The sequence below is a fragment of the Somniosus microcephalus genome, chromosome 20 (assembly GCF_052327205.1).
Source record: "Somniosus microcephalus isolate GS21.2 chromosome 20, FLI_Smic_1.0, whole genome shotgun sequence".
In the NCBI taxonomy this organism is placed as follows: Eukaryota; Metazoa; Chordata; class Chondrichthyes; order Squaliformes; family Somniosidae; genus Somniosus; species Somniosus microcephalus.
This window is the reverse complement of record NC_141006.1, coordinates 1,757,257-1,773,266: the sequence shown is the minus strand read 5'-3', so window position 1 is coordinate 1,773,266 and position 16,010 is coordinate 1,757,257. Positions and strand designations below refer to the sequence as shown.

The 16,010-nt window shown below is 56.7% G+C and overlaps 1 protein-coding gene across 2 annotated transcripts in view; it reads right to left on the bottom strand.

The window, feature by feature from the left end:
• The window catches only part of osgep (O-sialoglycoprotein endopeptidase), a 173,797-nt gene that overhangs the window by 80,865 nt on the left and 76,922 nt on the right, over positions 1–16,010 (bottom strand). For both annotated transcript variants that reach the window (XM_085962286.1, XM_085962288.1), the window contains exons 4-5: positions 14,470–14,519; positions 11,677–11,755 (exon numbers count right to left, since the gene is read on the bottom strand). In XM_085962286.1, the coding sequence (XP_085818412.1) occupies positions 11,677–11,755; positions 14,470–14,519 (129 nt within the window). The remainder of the gene's footprint in view (positions 1–11,676; positions 11,756–14,469; positions 14,520–16,010) is intronic.

Here is a 16,010-nt window from a genome sequence, read left to right as displayed (position 1 = left end):
GAGGGCGCGAGAGAGAGAGAGCGCGAGAGAGAGCGCGAGAGAGGGAGCGCGAGAGAGGGAGCGCGAGAGAGAGCGCGAGAGAGAGCGCGAGAGAGAGCGCGAGGGAGCGCGAGAGAGAGAGCGCGAGAGAGTGCGAGAGAGCGCGAGAGAGCGCGAGAGAGAGAGCGCGAGAGAGAGAGAGCGGGAGAGAGCGCGAGAGAGAGAGAGCGCGAGAGAGAGAACGAGAGACAGCGCGCGAGAGAGAGCGCGAGAGAGAGCGCGAGAGAGAGGGAGCGCGAGAGGGAGCGAGAGAGGGAGCGAGAGAGGGAGCGAGAGAGAGAGAGCGAGAGAGAGAGAGCAGGAGAGAGAGCCGGAGAGAGAGAGCGCGAGAGAGAGCGCGAGAGAGAGCGAGCGAGAGAGAGAATGCGAGAGAGAGCGAGCGCGAGAGAGAGTGCGCGAGAGAGAGAGAGCGCGAGAGAGAGCGCGAGAGGGAGAGAGCGGGAGAGAGCCGGAGAGAGCGCGAGAGAGCGGGCGAGAGAGCGCGAGAGAGAGCGCGAGAGAGAGCGCGAGAGAGAGCGCGAGAGAGAGAGCGGGCGAGAGAGCGGGCGAGAGAGCGCGAGAGAGAGAGAGAGAGAGAGCGCGAGAGAGAGGGCGAGAGAGACAGACTGAGAGTGAGACAGAGCGCGAGAGAGCGAGCGCGAGAGAGAGCGCGAGAGAGAGCGCGCGAGGCAGAGCGCGAGGGAGCGCGAGAGAGAGAGCGAGAGAGAGAGCGAGAGAGAGCGAGAGAGAGCGCCCGAGAGAGAACGCGAGAGAGCGAGAGAGCGCGAGAGAGAGAGAGCGCGAGAGAGAGAGAGCGCGAGACAGAGAGCGCGAGAGAGAGCGAGAGAGTGCGCGAGAGAGAGCGCGAGAGAGCGAGAGAGAGAGCGCGAGAGAGAGAGCCCGAGAGCGCGAAAGAGAGAGCGCGAGAGAGAGAGAGAGCGGGAGAGAGAGAGGGAGAGAGAGAGCGCGAGAGAGAGCGCGAGAGAGAGCGCGAGAGAGGGCGCGAGAGAGAGGGCGCTAGAGAGAGGGCGCGAGAGAGAGCGAGCGAGAGAGCATGAGACTGAGAGCGCGAGAGAGAGCAAGAGCGCGAGAGGGAGCGCGCGAGAGAGAGCGCCAGAGAGAGCGCCAGAGAGAGCGCCAGAGAGAGCGCCAGAGAGAGAGCGAGAGAGAGAGAGAGCGCGAAAGAGAGCTGGAGAGAGAGCGAGAGAGAGGGCGCGAGACAGAGGGCGCAAGAGAGAGCGCGACAGAGAGAGCGCCAGAGAGAGAGAGAGACAAAGCGCGAGAGAGAGCACGAGAGAGAGCGAGAGCGCGAGAGAGAGCGCGAGAGAGAGCGCGAGAGAGAGCGCGAGAGAGAGCGCGAGAGAGGGCGCGAGAGAGAGGGCGCGAGAGAGAGAGCGCGAGAGGGAGCGCGAGAGGGAGCGCGAGAGGGAGCGAGAGGGAGCGAGAGAGAGCGCGAGAGAGCCAGCGTGCGAGGGAGATATCGCGAGCGCGCGAGGGAGATATCGCGAGAGCGATTGAGAGAGAGAGCGCGAGAGCGCGAGAGAGAGCGCAAGAGAGAGAGAGCGCGAGAGAGAGCGAGAGAGCACGAGAGAGAGCGAGAGGGAGCGCGAGAGAGAGAGCGGGCGAGAGAGCGGGCGAGAGAGCGCGAGAGAGAGCGCGAGAGAGAGCGCGAGAGAGAGCGCGAGAGAGAGACCGCGAGAGAGAGAGCGCGAGAGAGCGCGAGAGAGAAAGCGCGAGAGAGAGCGAGAGAGAAAGCGCGAGATAGAGACCGCGAGAGAGAGAGCGGGAGAGAGAGTGCGAGAGAGAGCGCGAGAGAGGGAGCGCGAGAGGGAGCAAGAGAGGGAGCGAGAGAGGGAGCGACAGAGAGAGCGAGAGAGAGAGAGCGGGAGAGAGAGAGCGCGCGAGAGAGAGCGAGAGAGTGCGCGAGAGAGCGAAGAGAGAGAGCGCGAGAGAAAGCGAGAGAGCGAGAGAGAGCGCGAGAGAGAGAGCGCGAGAGCGCGAGAGAGTGCGCGAGAGAGAGCGCGAGAGAGCGAGAGAGAGCGAGAGAGAAAGTGAGAGAGCGCGCCAGAGAGAGAGCGTGCGAGAGAGCACGAGAGAGGGAGCGAGAGCGCGAGAGGGAGCGAGAGCGCGAGAGAGAGCGAGAGCGCGAGAGAGAGCGAGAGCGAGAGAGAGCGAGAGGGAGCGCGAGAGAGAGAGCGGGTGAGAGAGCGCGAGAGAGAGCGGGCGAGAGAGCGGGCGAGAGAGCGCGAGAGAGAGTGCGAGAGAGAGCGCGAGAGAGAGCGCGAGAGAGCGAGAGAGAGCGTGAGAGAGAGCGCGAGAGAGAACGAGAGAGAGCGCGAGAGAGAGCGCGAGAGAGAGCGCGAGAGAGAGCGCGAGAGCGAGAGAGAGTGCGAGAGAGAGTGCGAGAGAGCGCGCGAGAGAGCGCGCGAGAGAGCGCGCGAGAGAGTGAGAGCGGGCGAGAGAGCGCGAGAGAGACAGACTGAGTGAGAGAGCATGAGAGAGAGAGTGCGCGAGAGAGCGCAAGAGAACGAGAGAGAGCGCGAGAGAAAGCGAGAGAGAGCGAGAGAGAGCGCGAGAGAAAGCGAGAGAGAGCGCGAGAGAAAGCAAGAGAGAGAGAGAGAGCGCGAGAGAGAGCGCGAGAGAGCGAGAGAGAAAGCGAGAGAGAGCCCGAGAGAGCGCGCCAGAGAGAGAGCGTGCGAGAGAGCACGAGAGAGGGAGCGAGAGCGTGAGAGGGAGCGAGAGCGCGAGAGGAAGCGAGAGCGCGAGAGAGAGCGAGAGCGCGAGAGAGAGCGAGAGCGCGAGAGAGAGAGCGAGAGCGCGAGAGAGAGCGAGAGAGAGAGCGAGAGAGAGAGCGAGAGCGCGAGAGAGAGCGAGAGCGCGAGAGAGAGCGAGAGGGAGCGCGAGAGAGAGAGCGAGAGAGAGAGCGGGCGAGAGAGTGCGAGAGAGAGCGGGCGAGAGAGAGCGCGAGAGAGAGCGCGAGAGAGAGACCGCGAGAGAGAGAGCGCGAGAGAGCGCGAGAGAAAGCGCGAGAGAGAGCGAGAGAGAAAGCGCGAGAGAGAGACCGCGAGAGAGAGACCGCGAGAGAGAGAGCGCGAGAGAGAGCGGGAGAGAGAGTGCGAGAGAGAGCGCGAGAGAGAGAGCGCGAGAGGGAGCGCGAGAGAGGGAGCAAGAGAGGGAGCGAGAGAGGGAGCGACAGAGAGAGCGAGAGAGAGAGAGCGAGAGAGAGAGCGAGAGAGCGCGAGAGAGAGCGCGAGAGAGCGAAGAGAGAGCGCGAGAGAAAGCGAGAGAGAGAGCGCGAGAGAGAGAGCGCGAGAGAGAGCGAGAGAGCGCGAGAGAGAGCGCGAGAGAGAGCGCGAGAGAGAGCGCGAGAGAGCGAGAGAGAAAGCGAGAGAGCGCGCCAGAGAGAGAGCGTGCGAGAGAGCACGAGAGAGGGAGCGAGAGAGCACGAGAGAGGGAGCGAGAGCGCGAGAGGGAGCGAGAGCGCGAGAGAGAGCGAGAGCGCGAGAGAGCGAGAGGGAGCGCGAGAGAGAGAGCGGGTGAGAGAGAGCGAGAGAGAGCGGGCGAGAGAGAGCGCGAGAGAGAGCGCGAGAGAGCGCGAGAGAGAGCGCGAGAGAGAGTGCGAGAGAGAGAGAACGCGAGAGAGCGCGAGAGAGAGCGCGAGAGAGCGCGAGAGAGAGCGCGAGAGAGAGCGCGAGAGCGCGAGAGAGAGCGCGAGAGCGAGAGAGAGTGCGAGAGAGATCGCGAGAGAGAGTGCGAGAGAGCGCGCGCGAGAGAGTGAGAGCGGGCGAGAGAGCGTGAGAGAGACAGACTGAGTGAGAGAGCATGAGAGAGAGAGTGTGCGAGAGAGCGCAAGAGAACGAGAGAGAGCGCGAGAGAGCTCGAGAGAGCGCGAGAGAAAGCAAGAGAGAGCGAGAGAGAGCGCGAGAGAAAGCGAGAGAGAGAGAGCGAGAGAGAGCGCGAGAGAAAGCAAGAGAGAGAGAGAGCACGAGAGAGAGCACGAGAGAGAGCGCGAGAGAGAGAGTGCGAGAGAGAGCGCAAGAGAGAGCGCAAGAGAGAGAGAGCGAGAGAGAGAGCGCGAGAGAGAGAGCGCGAGAGATAGCGCGAGAGAGAGCGCGAGAGAGAGCGCGAGAGAGAGCGCGAGAGAGAGCGCGAGAGAGAGAGAGCGCGAGAGAGAGAGCGCGAGAGAGGGAGCGCGAGAGAGGGAGCGCGAGAGAGGGAGTGCGAGAGAGGGCGCGAGAGAGAGAGAGAGGGCGCGAGAGAGAGAGAGAGAGCGCGAGAGAGGGAGCGCGAGAGAGGGCGCGAGAGAGAGAGAGAGCGCGAAAGAGGGAGCGCGAGAGAGGGAGCGCGAGAGAGGGAGCGCGAGAGAGAGCGCGAGAGAGAGCGCGAAAGAGAGCGCGAGAGAGGGAGCGCGAGAGAGAGAGAGCGCGAGAGAGGGAGCGCGAGAGAGGGAGCGCGAGAGAGGGAGCGCGAGAGAGGGAGCGCGAGAGAGAGAGAGCGCGAGAGAGAGCGCGAGAGAGGGAGCGCGAGAGAGGGAGCGCGAGAGAGAGCGCGAGAGAGAGCGCGAGAGAGAGCGCGAGAGAGAGCGCGAGGGAGCGCGAGAGAGAGAGCGCGAGAGAGTGCGAGAGAGCGCGAGAGAGCGCGAGAGAGAGAGCGCGAGAGAGAGAGAGCGCGAGAGAGCGCGAGAGAGAGAGAGCGCGAGAGAGAGAACGAGAGACAGCGCGCGAGAGAGAGCGCGAGAGAGAGCGCGAGAGAGAGGGAGCGCGAGAGGGAGCGAGAGAGGGAGCGAGAGAGGGAGCGAGAGAGAGAGAGCGAGAGAGAGAGAGCAGGAGAGAGAGCCGGAGAGAGAGAGCGCGAGAGAGAGCGCGAGAGAGAGCGAGCGAGAGAGAGAATGCGAGAGAGAGCGAGCGCGAGAGAGAGTGCGCGAGAGAGAGAGAGCGCGAGAGGGAGAGAGCGGGAGAGAGCCGGAGAGAGCGCGAGAGAGCGGGCAAGAGAGCGCGAGAGAGAGCGCGAGAGAGAGCGCGAGAGAGAGCGCGAGAGAGAGCGCGAGAGAGAGAGCGGGCGAGAGAGCGCGAGAGAGAGAGAGAGAGAGAGCGCGAGAGAGAGGGCGAGAGAGGCAGACTGAGAGTGAGACAGAGCGCGAGAGAGCGAGCGCGAGAGAGAGCGCGAGAGAGAGCGCGCGAGGCAGAGCGCGAGGGAGCGCGAGAGAGAGCGAGAGAGAGCGAGAGAGAGCGAGAGAGAGCGCCCGAGAGAGAACGCGAGAGAGCGAGAGAGCGCGAGAGAGAGAGAGCGCGAGAGAGAGAGAGCGCGAGACAGAGAGCGCGAGAGAGAGCGAGAGAGTGCGCGAGAGAGAGCGCGAGAGAGCGAGAGAGAGAGCGCGAGAGAGAGAGCCCGAGAGCGCGAAAGAGAGAGCGCGAGAGAGAGAGAGAGCGGGAGAGAGAGAGGGAGAGAGAGAGCGCGAGAGAGAGCGGGCGAGAGAGCGCGGGCGAGAGAGCGCGGGCGAGAGAGCGCGAGAGGGCGGGCGAGAGAGGGCGGGCGAGAGAGGGCGGGCGAGAGAGGGCGGGCGAGAGAGCGCGGGCGAGAGAGCGCGAGAGAGACAGACTGAGAGTGAGACAGAGCGCGAGAGAGCGCGAGAGAGAGCGCGAGAGAGAGCGCGAGAGAGAGCGAGAGAGAGCGAGAGAGAGCGCGAGAGAGACAGATTGAGAGAGCGCGAGAGAGAGCGCGAGAGAGAGCGCGAGAGAGAGCGCGAGAGAGAGCGCGAGCGCGAGAGAGAGCACGAGAGAGAGCGAGAGAGAGTCAGAGTGCGAAGTGCGAGAGTGTGTGAGAGAGTGAGTGAGTGTGAGAGAGTGTGAGAGAGTGTGAGAGTGTGAGAGAGAGAGAGAGAGAAAGAGAGAGAGAGTGAGAGAGAGAGAAAGAGAGATTACTTGATTTTCTTAACAAACATAATATCCTCAGAAAAAACCAAATAGGCTTTCTTCCAAAACACCGCACCGCCGACCATATCTATACCCTTCACACCCTCATTGAAAAACATATACACCAAACAAAAAATGGGAAAATATTCGCCTGTTTCATCGACTTCAAGAAAGCCTTTGACTCTATATGGCACGAAGGGCTCTATTATAAACTTCTTCAATGTGGAATAGGGGGCAAAGTCTATGACCTTATTAAATCAATGTATCTGAAAAACAAATGCGGGGTCAAAATTGGAGACAAACGCACCGATTTCTTCACCCAGAGAAGAGGCGTCCGGCAGGGCTGCAATTTGAGCCCGACCCTGTTCAACATATACATAAATGAATTAGCAGACATGCTGGAGCAAAGCGAGTCACCAGGTCTCCGTCTCCTAGATGGAGAAGTGAAATCCCTGTTCTATGCGGACGACCTGGTTCTGCTGTCTCCCACAGAACAGGGATTACAGCAACAACTAGACCTACTCGACAAATACTGCCAAAATTGGGCTCTAACAGTAAATCTAAAGAAAACCAACATCATGATTTTTCAAAAAAGGCCCAGATGTCAGGAAAACAAATACCAGTTTACCCTCAGTGATACCACTATAGGACACACTATGAGCTACACCTACCTTGGTCTAACTATTACAGCATCAGGGAGCTTCAGCATAGCAGTGAATGCACTAAAAGAAAAAGCCCGAAGAGCCCTATATGCAATAAAAAGAAAATTCTACAACATCCAAATCCCAATCAAAATCTGGCTCAAAATATTTGACAGCATAATCCTGCCCATTGCACTGTACGGTAGTGAAGTATGGGGCCCGCTAAATCACCAAAGCTACACTAAATGGGAAAAACATACAATAGAAGCCCTACATGCAGAATTCTGCCGAAGCATCCTTCGCACCCAAAGGAAAACGCCAACAAATGCATGCAGAGCCGAACTAGGCAGATACCCACTGATAATAAACATCCAAAAACGAGCACTAAACTTCCTAAATCACCTCAAATCTAGCTCCCCAGACACCCTTCATTTCAAAGCCTTTCAGACCCAAGAGCTAAACCCAGAAAAGAGTCCCCTGAGTCAGCTGCTACTGAAACTAAGTACTCAGCCGGACCCTGACCAGCCCCAGACCAACACAGCCGCCCAAACACCAATCCGAGTGAACCAAATCATTAAAAAATGCAAAGAAACCTACCTGGAACATTGGAACAAAATAACCGAAAGCCAAAGCAGATTAGAATGTTACCGGGCCCTAAAAAGAGAATATAAACTGGCAGACTACCTCACGACCATCAGAGACACAAAACAGAGACAGACCCTCACCAGGTACAGACTAAGCGACCACCAACTGGAAATTGAAAAAGGCAGATACAAGAAATCCTGGCAGCCTAGAGAGAATAGAATATGCGATCAATGTCTGGCTGGCGAGGTTGAAACAGAAATGCATTTCCTCCTAAAATGCGAAAAATTCAACACATCAAGAAACATATTATTCAACAAGCTAAGCCAAACAACCCCAGATTTCAAGGAATTGGATGATCTGTCAAAATTGAGATTAGTCCTAGGAGAAGGAGACAGACCATACCTTGGGGCCAAATATGTAACAACATGTCACAACCTGAGGACTGTTTAAAATTAAGACTGTTTAAAATTAATATTGAACGTACCAAATGAAGTACAAAGACTGTTTAAAATTAATATTGTTTAAAAGTAATATTGTATATACCCAACAAATGTCAAATCGATTGACACCTACAGAATGTTGGAAAACTGTACCTTTTTGCTATGTAAGCTTTGGCAATATGGTTCTCTGTAAACTTTCATGCCAATAAAGCATTTTAATTGGAATTGGAATTGGAGAGAGAGAGTGAGAGAAAGAGAAAGAGAGTGAGAGTGAGAGTGAGAGAGAGAAAGAGAGAGAGTGAGAGTGAGAGAGAGAGAGAGAGAGAGAGTGAGAGAGAGAGTGAGAGAGACCCACCTGTTGCTCACCTCTTGGCTTCAGCACCGTAGACTATATGATTACAGATCTAGACCCATCCTCTTTCAGAACATTCACAGTCAAACCACAAACAACACTGTCAGACCACAGTCAAATTACTGCATATCTTGAAAGGACAGAAACAACCAATACAGAAACACAGCCCAGTAAGCTGTACAACATTAAAAAATCCTACAGATGGGCCCAAAACAGCATGGAAAAATACCAGCAAGCAATTAGCAACCAAACAACTCAAGCTCTCTTGGACACCTTTCTGGAAAATACATACACACACAATAAAGAAGCCGTAAACCGAGTGAATAACCTAAATAATATTTTTGATAATCTGGCATCAATGTCAAACTTGAAAGTTCGCAAGAACAAACCCAAAACAAAAAACTACAAAAAATGGTTTGACCGAGATTGCCAGAACATGAGGAAAAAACTCAGAAAAATATCAAACCAAAAACACAGACAACCAGAAAATGAGGAATTACGCCTTACTTATTGTCAGGCACTAACACAATACAAAAACACACTCAGAACCAAGAAAGAGCAGTATATTAAGAATACACTCATCTCCATTGAGGAATCCATTGATTCCAATTGTTTCTGGGACAACTGGAATACATTACACAAAAAACAACACGACGAATTGGCCATTCAAAACGGAGACACATGGGAAAACCATTTTGAAAAATTATACCAGAAAAACACACTAAGCCCAGAGCAATACCAAATATGCGAAAAACTGGCAAAGCTAGAATTTGCCATAAAAGATAACCAAAACCCGATAGACCCCATAATATCTGAAAAAGAGCTAATTGAAAAACTCAAAGACCTGCGACCAGGAAAAGCTTGCGGTGCAGACGGCATCCTAAGCGAGATGATTAAACACACGGACGATAAAATGAAATTGGCTATACTGAAACTCTTTAACTTGGTTCTGAGTGTCGGTTACTTCCCTGATATCTGGAACAAAGGACTCATAACGCCCATATACAAAAGTGGGGACAAAGTTGACCCAAATAACTATCGAGGCATCTGTGTAAACAGTAACCTGGGGAAGGTTTTCTGTAGTATCATAAACAAAAGACTTATAAACTTCCTGGAGGAGCACAATGTCTTGAGTAAAAGCCAAATTGGATTCCTACCAAACTATAGAACATCAGATCATATCTTCACCCTACAGACCCTAATTGACAAACATGTTCATCAAAACAAATGCAAAATTTTTGCCTGCTTTATAGATTTCCAGAAGGCTTTCGATTCCATCTGGCACGACGGTCTATTCTTGAAACTTATTGAAAGTGGTGCAGGGGGAAAAACATTTGATGTAATTAAATCAATGTATACAAACAATAAATGTGCAGTTAAAATTGGAGACAAACAAACAAAATACTTCCCACAGGGGCGTGGTGTGACGCAGGGCTCGCCCATCTCACCGACACTCTTTAATATTTACATAAATGAGTTGGCAAAACTACTTGAACAATCTATAGCACCTGGCCTCACCCTATATGAATCCAAGGTTAAATTCCTCCTCTATGCAGATGACCTGGTTCTGCTGTCACCAACTAAGGAGGGTCTACAGCAGAACCTGGATCTGCTGGAGTCATTCTGTCAGACCTGGGCCCTGACAATAAACCCCCAAAAAACCAAAGTCCTTGTGTTCCAGCAAAGATCCAGACATCAGGGACCCAGAATAAATTTCACACTAGGAACAACTAAAATTGAACAAACCACTAACTACACATACTTGGGCATAAAAATCAGCTCTACGGGAAATTTTCACCTGGCTGTGAATGAATTGAAAGAGAAAGCTAGAAGGGCTTTCTATGCCATAAAAAGATCAATCCAAATAGAAATCCCAATTAGCATTTGGCTCAAAATTTTTAAATCAGTAATTGAACCAATTGCACTCTATGGCAGTGAGGTGTGGGGACCGCTAACACAACAAGAATTTGCAAAATGGGACAAACACCCAATTGAGATCCTACATGCAGAATTCTGTAAAAGTATCCTCCAGACTCAAAGGAAAACCGTAAACAATGCATGCAGGGCAGAACTAGGCCAATATCCACCAATAATCACTATCCAAAAAAGAGCCACCAAATTTTGGAAACACCTAAAAATGAGCAACCCCCACTGCTATCATTACGAAGCCTTGAAATGCCAAGAGAGGACCATAAAGAAGAATACCCTCAGTCAACTAGTCCTGGGACTCAGTGAAGCAACCACTAACACTACTAACAATAACCAGCCCCAGGACAGTGACACCCTAGCACAGAGAATTCAACCCAACACAATTATCACTAAACAAAAGGAAAAATACTTGACCTATTGGACAGAAACGACAAAAACCCAAAACAAACTCAAGTGCGATTTGGCCCTAAACAGACAATACACCATGGCTGAATACCTGACCATGGTAAAGGATAGCAAACTGAGAAAAACCTTGACAATGTACAGACTTAGTGAACATAGCCTGGCCATCGAAAAAGGCAAACACAGGCAGCCCCGGCTGCCAAGAGAGGACAGGATATGCTCTCACTGCAGTCAGGGAGTGGTGGAGACAGAGATGCACTTCCTCACAACTTGCGGAAACTATCAGGACATGAGGGAGAATTTCTACCCAAAATTCACAAAAATATGCCCTGAATTCAAAAATTTGAATGACCTCCAAAAACTCCCATATCTATTGGGGGAACAGAGAAAATGTGTAACTATAGCGGCAAACTATGTTACAGCTTGCCACAAGCAGAGGGACAACCAGTGACCATTAAATCTAAGAAAAGATTATATGCATATTATATGTGCATATATCTATGTATACATGGGTATACTTGTCTATACACTGTATGTCTAGATCGGTGTTTATGTGGTCAATCATACATATATTTCTGTGCTTTGGCAACATAAGATGCATCTTGTCATGCCAATAAAGCAATTTGAATTGAATTGAATTGAGAGAGTGAGAGTATGAGAGAGAGAGTGAGAGAGAGAGAGAGGGAGAGAGAGAGTGAGAGAGTGAGAGTGTGAGAGCGTGTGCGAGAGAGCGTGAGAGAGAGCGAGAGAGAGAGAGCGCGAGAGAGAGCGCGAGAGAGAGAGCGCGAGAGAGAGCGCGAGAGAGAGCGCGAGAGAGAGCGCGAGAGTGAGCGCGAGAGTGAGCACGAGAGTGAGCGCGAGAGTGAGCGCGAGAGAGGGCGCGAGAGAGTGCGCGAGAGAGAGCGCGAGAGTGAGCGCGAGAGTGAGCGCGAGAGAGGGCGCGAGAGAGGGCGTGAGAGAGGGCGTGAAAGGGCGAGAGAGAGCGAGAGAGAACGAGAGAGAGCGAGAGGGAGTGTGAGAGAGAGCGCGAGAGTGTGAGAGTGAGTGAGAGAGCATGAGAGTGAGAGTGAGAGAGAGAGAGAAAGAGAGCACGTGAGAGTGAGAGAAAGTGAGAGAGTGCGAGAGTGTGTGTGAGAGTGTGAGAGAGAGCGCGAGAGAGTGTGTGAGAGTGAGAGAAAGTGAGAGAGCGCGAGGGAGTGAGAGAGTGAGAGCGCGAGAGAGCGCGTGTGAGAGTGAGAGAGTGTGAGAGAGAGTGAGAGTGTGAGAGAGGGAGAGGTGTGCGGGGGCAGGGGGGGTTGGTGAGTGGGTAACGAGGGGCAACAGGCACCAGCACAGGGCAGGACGGGCTGAATGGGGTCCTCCTGTGCTGTGATTTCGATGGATTTTAGGATTCTCACCTCAATATAGGAGAGAATTCCAGAGAATGAGACGTCCATCCCCTTCACCGTGTAGGGCAAATCCACCAAGTTCATTCCCCTAAAACAAACACCAGATTGTCAGGATTCACTGAGCCTGCGAGTCTGAACAGCAAACACTAAACATATTGCTAATAAAACCATCGGCAGCTCAGACAGCGGTCGGTTACTCTCCCAGTGTCGGGAGTTCCCGGTACAGGGGACGGTTACTCTCCTGGTGTCGGGAGTTCCCGGTACAGGGGACGGTTACTCTCCTGGTGTCGGGAGTTCCCGGTACAGGGGACGGTTACTCTCCCGGTGTCGGGAGTTCCCGGTACAGGGGACGGTTACTCTCCCGGTGTCGGGGGTTCCCCGGTACAGGGGACGGTTACTCTCCCGGTGTCGGGAGTTCCCAGTACAGGGGACGGTTACTCTCCCGGTGTCGGGAGTTCCCGGTACAGGGGACGGTTACTCTCCCGGTGTCGGGAGTTCCCGGTACAGGGGACGGTTACTCTCCCAGTGTCGGGAGTTCCCGGTACAGGGGACGGTTACTCTCCCGGTGTCGGGAGTTCCCGGTACAGGGGACGGTTACTCTCCCGGTGTCGGGAGTTCCCGGTACAGGGGACGGTTACTCTCCTGGTGTCGGGAGTTCCCGGTACAGGGGACGGTTACTCTCCCGGTGTCGGGAGTTCCCGGTACAGGGGACGGTTACTCTCCCGGTGTCGGGGGTTCCCCGGTACAGGGGACGGTTACTCTCCCGGTGTCGGGAGTTCCCAGTACAGGGGACGGTTACTCTCCCGGTGTCGGGAGTTCCCGGTACAGGGGACGGTTACTCTCCCGGTGTCGGGAGTTCCCGGTACAGGGGACGGTTACTCTCCCAGTGTCGGGAGTTCCCGGTACAGGGGACGGTTACTCTCCCGGTGTCGGGAGTTCCCGGGACAGGGGACGGTTACTCTCCCAGTGTCGGGCGTTCCCCGGTACAGGGGACGGTTACTCTCCCGGTGTCGGGAGTTCCCGGTACAGGGGACGGTTACTCTCCCGGTGTCGGGAGTTCCCGGTACAGGGGACGGTTACTCTCCCGGTGTCGGGAGTTCCCGGTACAGGGGACGGTTACTCTCCGGGTGTCGGGAGTTCCCGGTACAGGGGACGGTTACTCTCCCGGTGTCGGGAGTTCCCGGTACAGGGGACGGTTACTCTCCGTGTCAGGAGTTCCCGGTACAGGGGACGGTTACTCTCCCGGTGTCGGGAGTTCCCGGTACAGGGGACGGTTACTCTCCCGGTGTCGGGAGTTCCCGGTACAGGGGATGGTTACTCTCCGGGTGTCGGGAGTTCCCGGTACAGGGGACGGTTACTCTCCCAGTGTCAGGAGTTCCCGGTACAGGGGACGGTTACTCTCCGTGTCAGGAGTTCCCGGTACAGGGAACGGTTACTCTCCCGGTGTCGGGAGTTCCCGGTACAGGGGACGGTTACTCTCCCGGTGTCGGGAGTTCCCGGTACAGGGGACGGTTACTCTCCGTGTCAGGAGTTCCCGGTACAGGGGGCGGTTACTCTCCCGGTGTCGGGAGTTCCCGGTACAGGGGACGGTTACTCTCCCGGTGTCGGGAGTTCCCGGTACAGGGGACGGTTACTCTCCCGGTGTCGGGAGTTCCCGGTACAGGGGACGGTTACTCTCCCGGTGTCGGGAGTTCCCGGTACAGGGGACGGTTACTCTCCCGGTGTCGGGAGTTCCCGGTACAGGGGACGGTTACTCTCCGTGTCAGGAGTTCCCGGTACAGGGGACGGTTACTCTCCGTGTCAGGAGTTCCCGGTACAGGGGACGGTTACTCTCCGGGTGTCGGGAGTTCCCGGTACAGGGGACGGTTACTCTCCCGGTGTCGGGAGTTCCCGGTACAGGGGACGGTTACTCTCCCGGTGTCGGGAGTTCCCGGTACAGGGGACGGTTACTCTCCGTGTCAGGAGTTCCCGGTACAGGGGACGGTTACTCTCCCGGTGTCGGGAGTTCCCGGTACAGGGAACGGTTACTCTCCCGGTGTCAGGAGTTCCCGGTACAGGGGACGGTTACTCTCCCGGTGTCGGGGGTTCCCCGGTACAGGGGACGGTTACTCTCCTGGTGTCGGGGGTTCCCCGGTACAGGGGACGGTTACTCTCCCGGTGTCGGGGGTTCCCCGGTACAGGGGACGGTTACTCTCCCGGTGTCGGGGGTTCCCCGGTACAGGGGACGGTTACTCTCCCGGTGTCGGGGGTTCCCCGGTACAGGGGACGGTTACTCACCGGTGTCGGGGGTTCCCCGGTACAGGGGACGGTTACTCTCCCGGTGTCGGGGGTTCCCCGGTACAGGGGACGGTTACTCTCCTGGTGTCGGGGGTTCCCCGGTACAGGGGACGGTTACTCACCGGTGTCGGGGGTTCCCCGGTACGGGGGACAGTAATCACAGAATCACAGAAACCCCACAGTGCAGATAGAGGCCATTTCGGCCCATCGAGCCTGCACCGACACATATCCCACCCGATCCCTGTAACCCCACGTATTTAATCCCCCTAACACTAAGGGTCAATTTATCATAGCCAATCAACCTAACCCGCACATCTTTGGACTGTGGGAGGAAACCGGAAACCCACGCAAACACGGGGAGAATGTGCAAACTCCACACAGACAGTCACCCGAGGCCGGATTTGAACCCGGGTCCCTGGCGCTGTGAGGCAACAGTGCTAACCACTATGCCACCGTAATGCTCCCCGTGTCGCGAGCTACAGGAGCTGCTGCACCACAGGCTCACTTAATAATCAAAGTACTCACCTCTTAGCCATTTGTTCAATGTTGTACCCGGGGCTGGGGTCATTGGAGATCTAACAGGGCATAAAACACACATCAGAAATGGGCAGAAATCAGCAAAACATCGCCCCACCACACTCGCCACCCTGCCCCACTTCCCTCGCACTCCGGCCCCGCCCCCTCCACTGTCTACTCCTGTTGCCCCCTCCGCTGCCTGCCCCTGTTGCCCCCTCCACTGCCTGCTCCTGTTGCCCCCTCCACTGTCTGCTCCTGTTGCCCCCTCCGCTGCCTGCTCCTGTTGCCCCCTCCGCTGCCTGCTCCTGTTGCCCCCTCTGCTGTCAGCTCCTGTTGCCCCCTCCGCTGCCAGCTCCTGTTGCCCCCTCCGCTGCCTGCTCCTGTTGCCCCCTCCGCTGCCTGCTCCTGTTGCCCCCTCCGCTGCCTGCCCCTGTTGCCCCCTCCGCTGCCTGCTCCTGTTGCCCCCTCCGCTGCCTGCTCCTGTTTCCCCCTCCACTGCCTGCTCCTGTTGCCCCCTCCACTGCCTGCTCCTGTTGCCCGCTCCACTGCCTGCCCCTGTTGCCCCCTCCACTGCCTGCTCCTGTTGCCCCCTCCGCTGCCTGCTCCTGTTGCCCCCTCCGCTGCCTGCTCCTGTTGCCCCCTCCACTGCCTGCTCCTGTTGCCCCCTCCACTGCCTGCTCCTGTTGCCCCCTCCACTGCCTGCTCCTGTTGCCCCCTCCACTGTCTGCTCCTGTTGCCCTCTGCGCTGCCTGCTCCTGTTGCCCCCTCCGCTGTCTGCTCCTGTTGCCCCCTCCACTGCCTGCCCCGTTGCCCCCTCCGCTGCCTGCTCCTGTTGCCCCCTCCGCTGTCTGCTCCTGTTGCCCCCTCCACTGCCTGCTCCTGTTGCCCCCTCCACTGCCTGCTCCTGTTGCCCCCTCCACTGCCTGCCCCGTTGCCCCCTCCGCTGCCTGCTCCTGTTGCCCCCTCCGCTGCCTGCTCCTGTTGCCCCCTTCACTGCCTGCTCCTGTTGCCCCCTCCACTGCCTGCTCCTGTTGCCCCCTCCACTGCCTGCTCCTGTTGCCCTCTGCGCTGCCTGCCCGTTGCCCCCTCCGCTGCCTGCCCCTGTTGCCCCCTCCGCTGCCTGCTCCTGTTGCCCCCTCCACTGCCTGCTCCTGTTGCCCCCTCCACTGCCTGCTCCTGTTGCCCCCTCCACTGCCTGCTCCTGTTGCCCCCTCCACTGCCTGCTCCTGTTGCCCCCTCCACTGCCTGCCCCCTCCGCTGCCTGCCCCTGTTGCCCCCTCCACCGCCTGCTCCTGTTGCCCCCTCCACCGCCGGCTCCTGTTGCCCCCTCCACTGCCTGCCCGTTGCCCTCTGCGCTGTCTGCTCCTGTTGCCCCCTCCGCTGCCTGCCCCTGTTCCCCCTCCACTGCCTGCTCCTGTTGCCCCCTCCACTGCCTGCTCCTGTTGCCCCCTCCACCGCCTGCTCCTGTTGCCCCCTCCACTGCCTGCCCCTATTGCCCTCTGCGCTGCCTGCTCCTGTTGCCCCCTCCACTGCCTGCTCCTGTTGCCCCC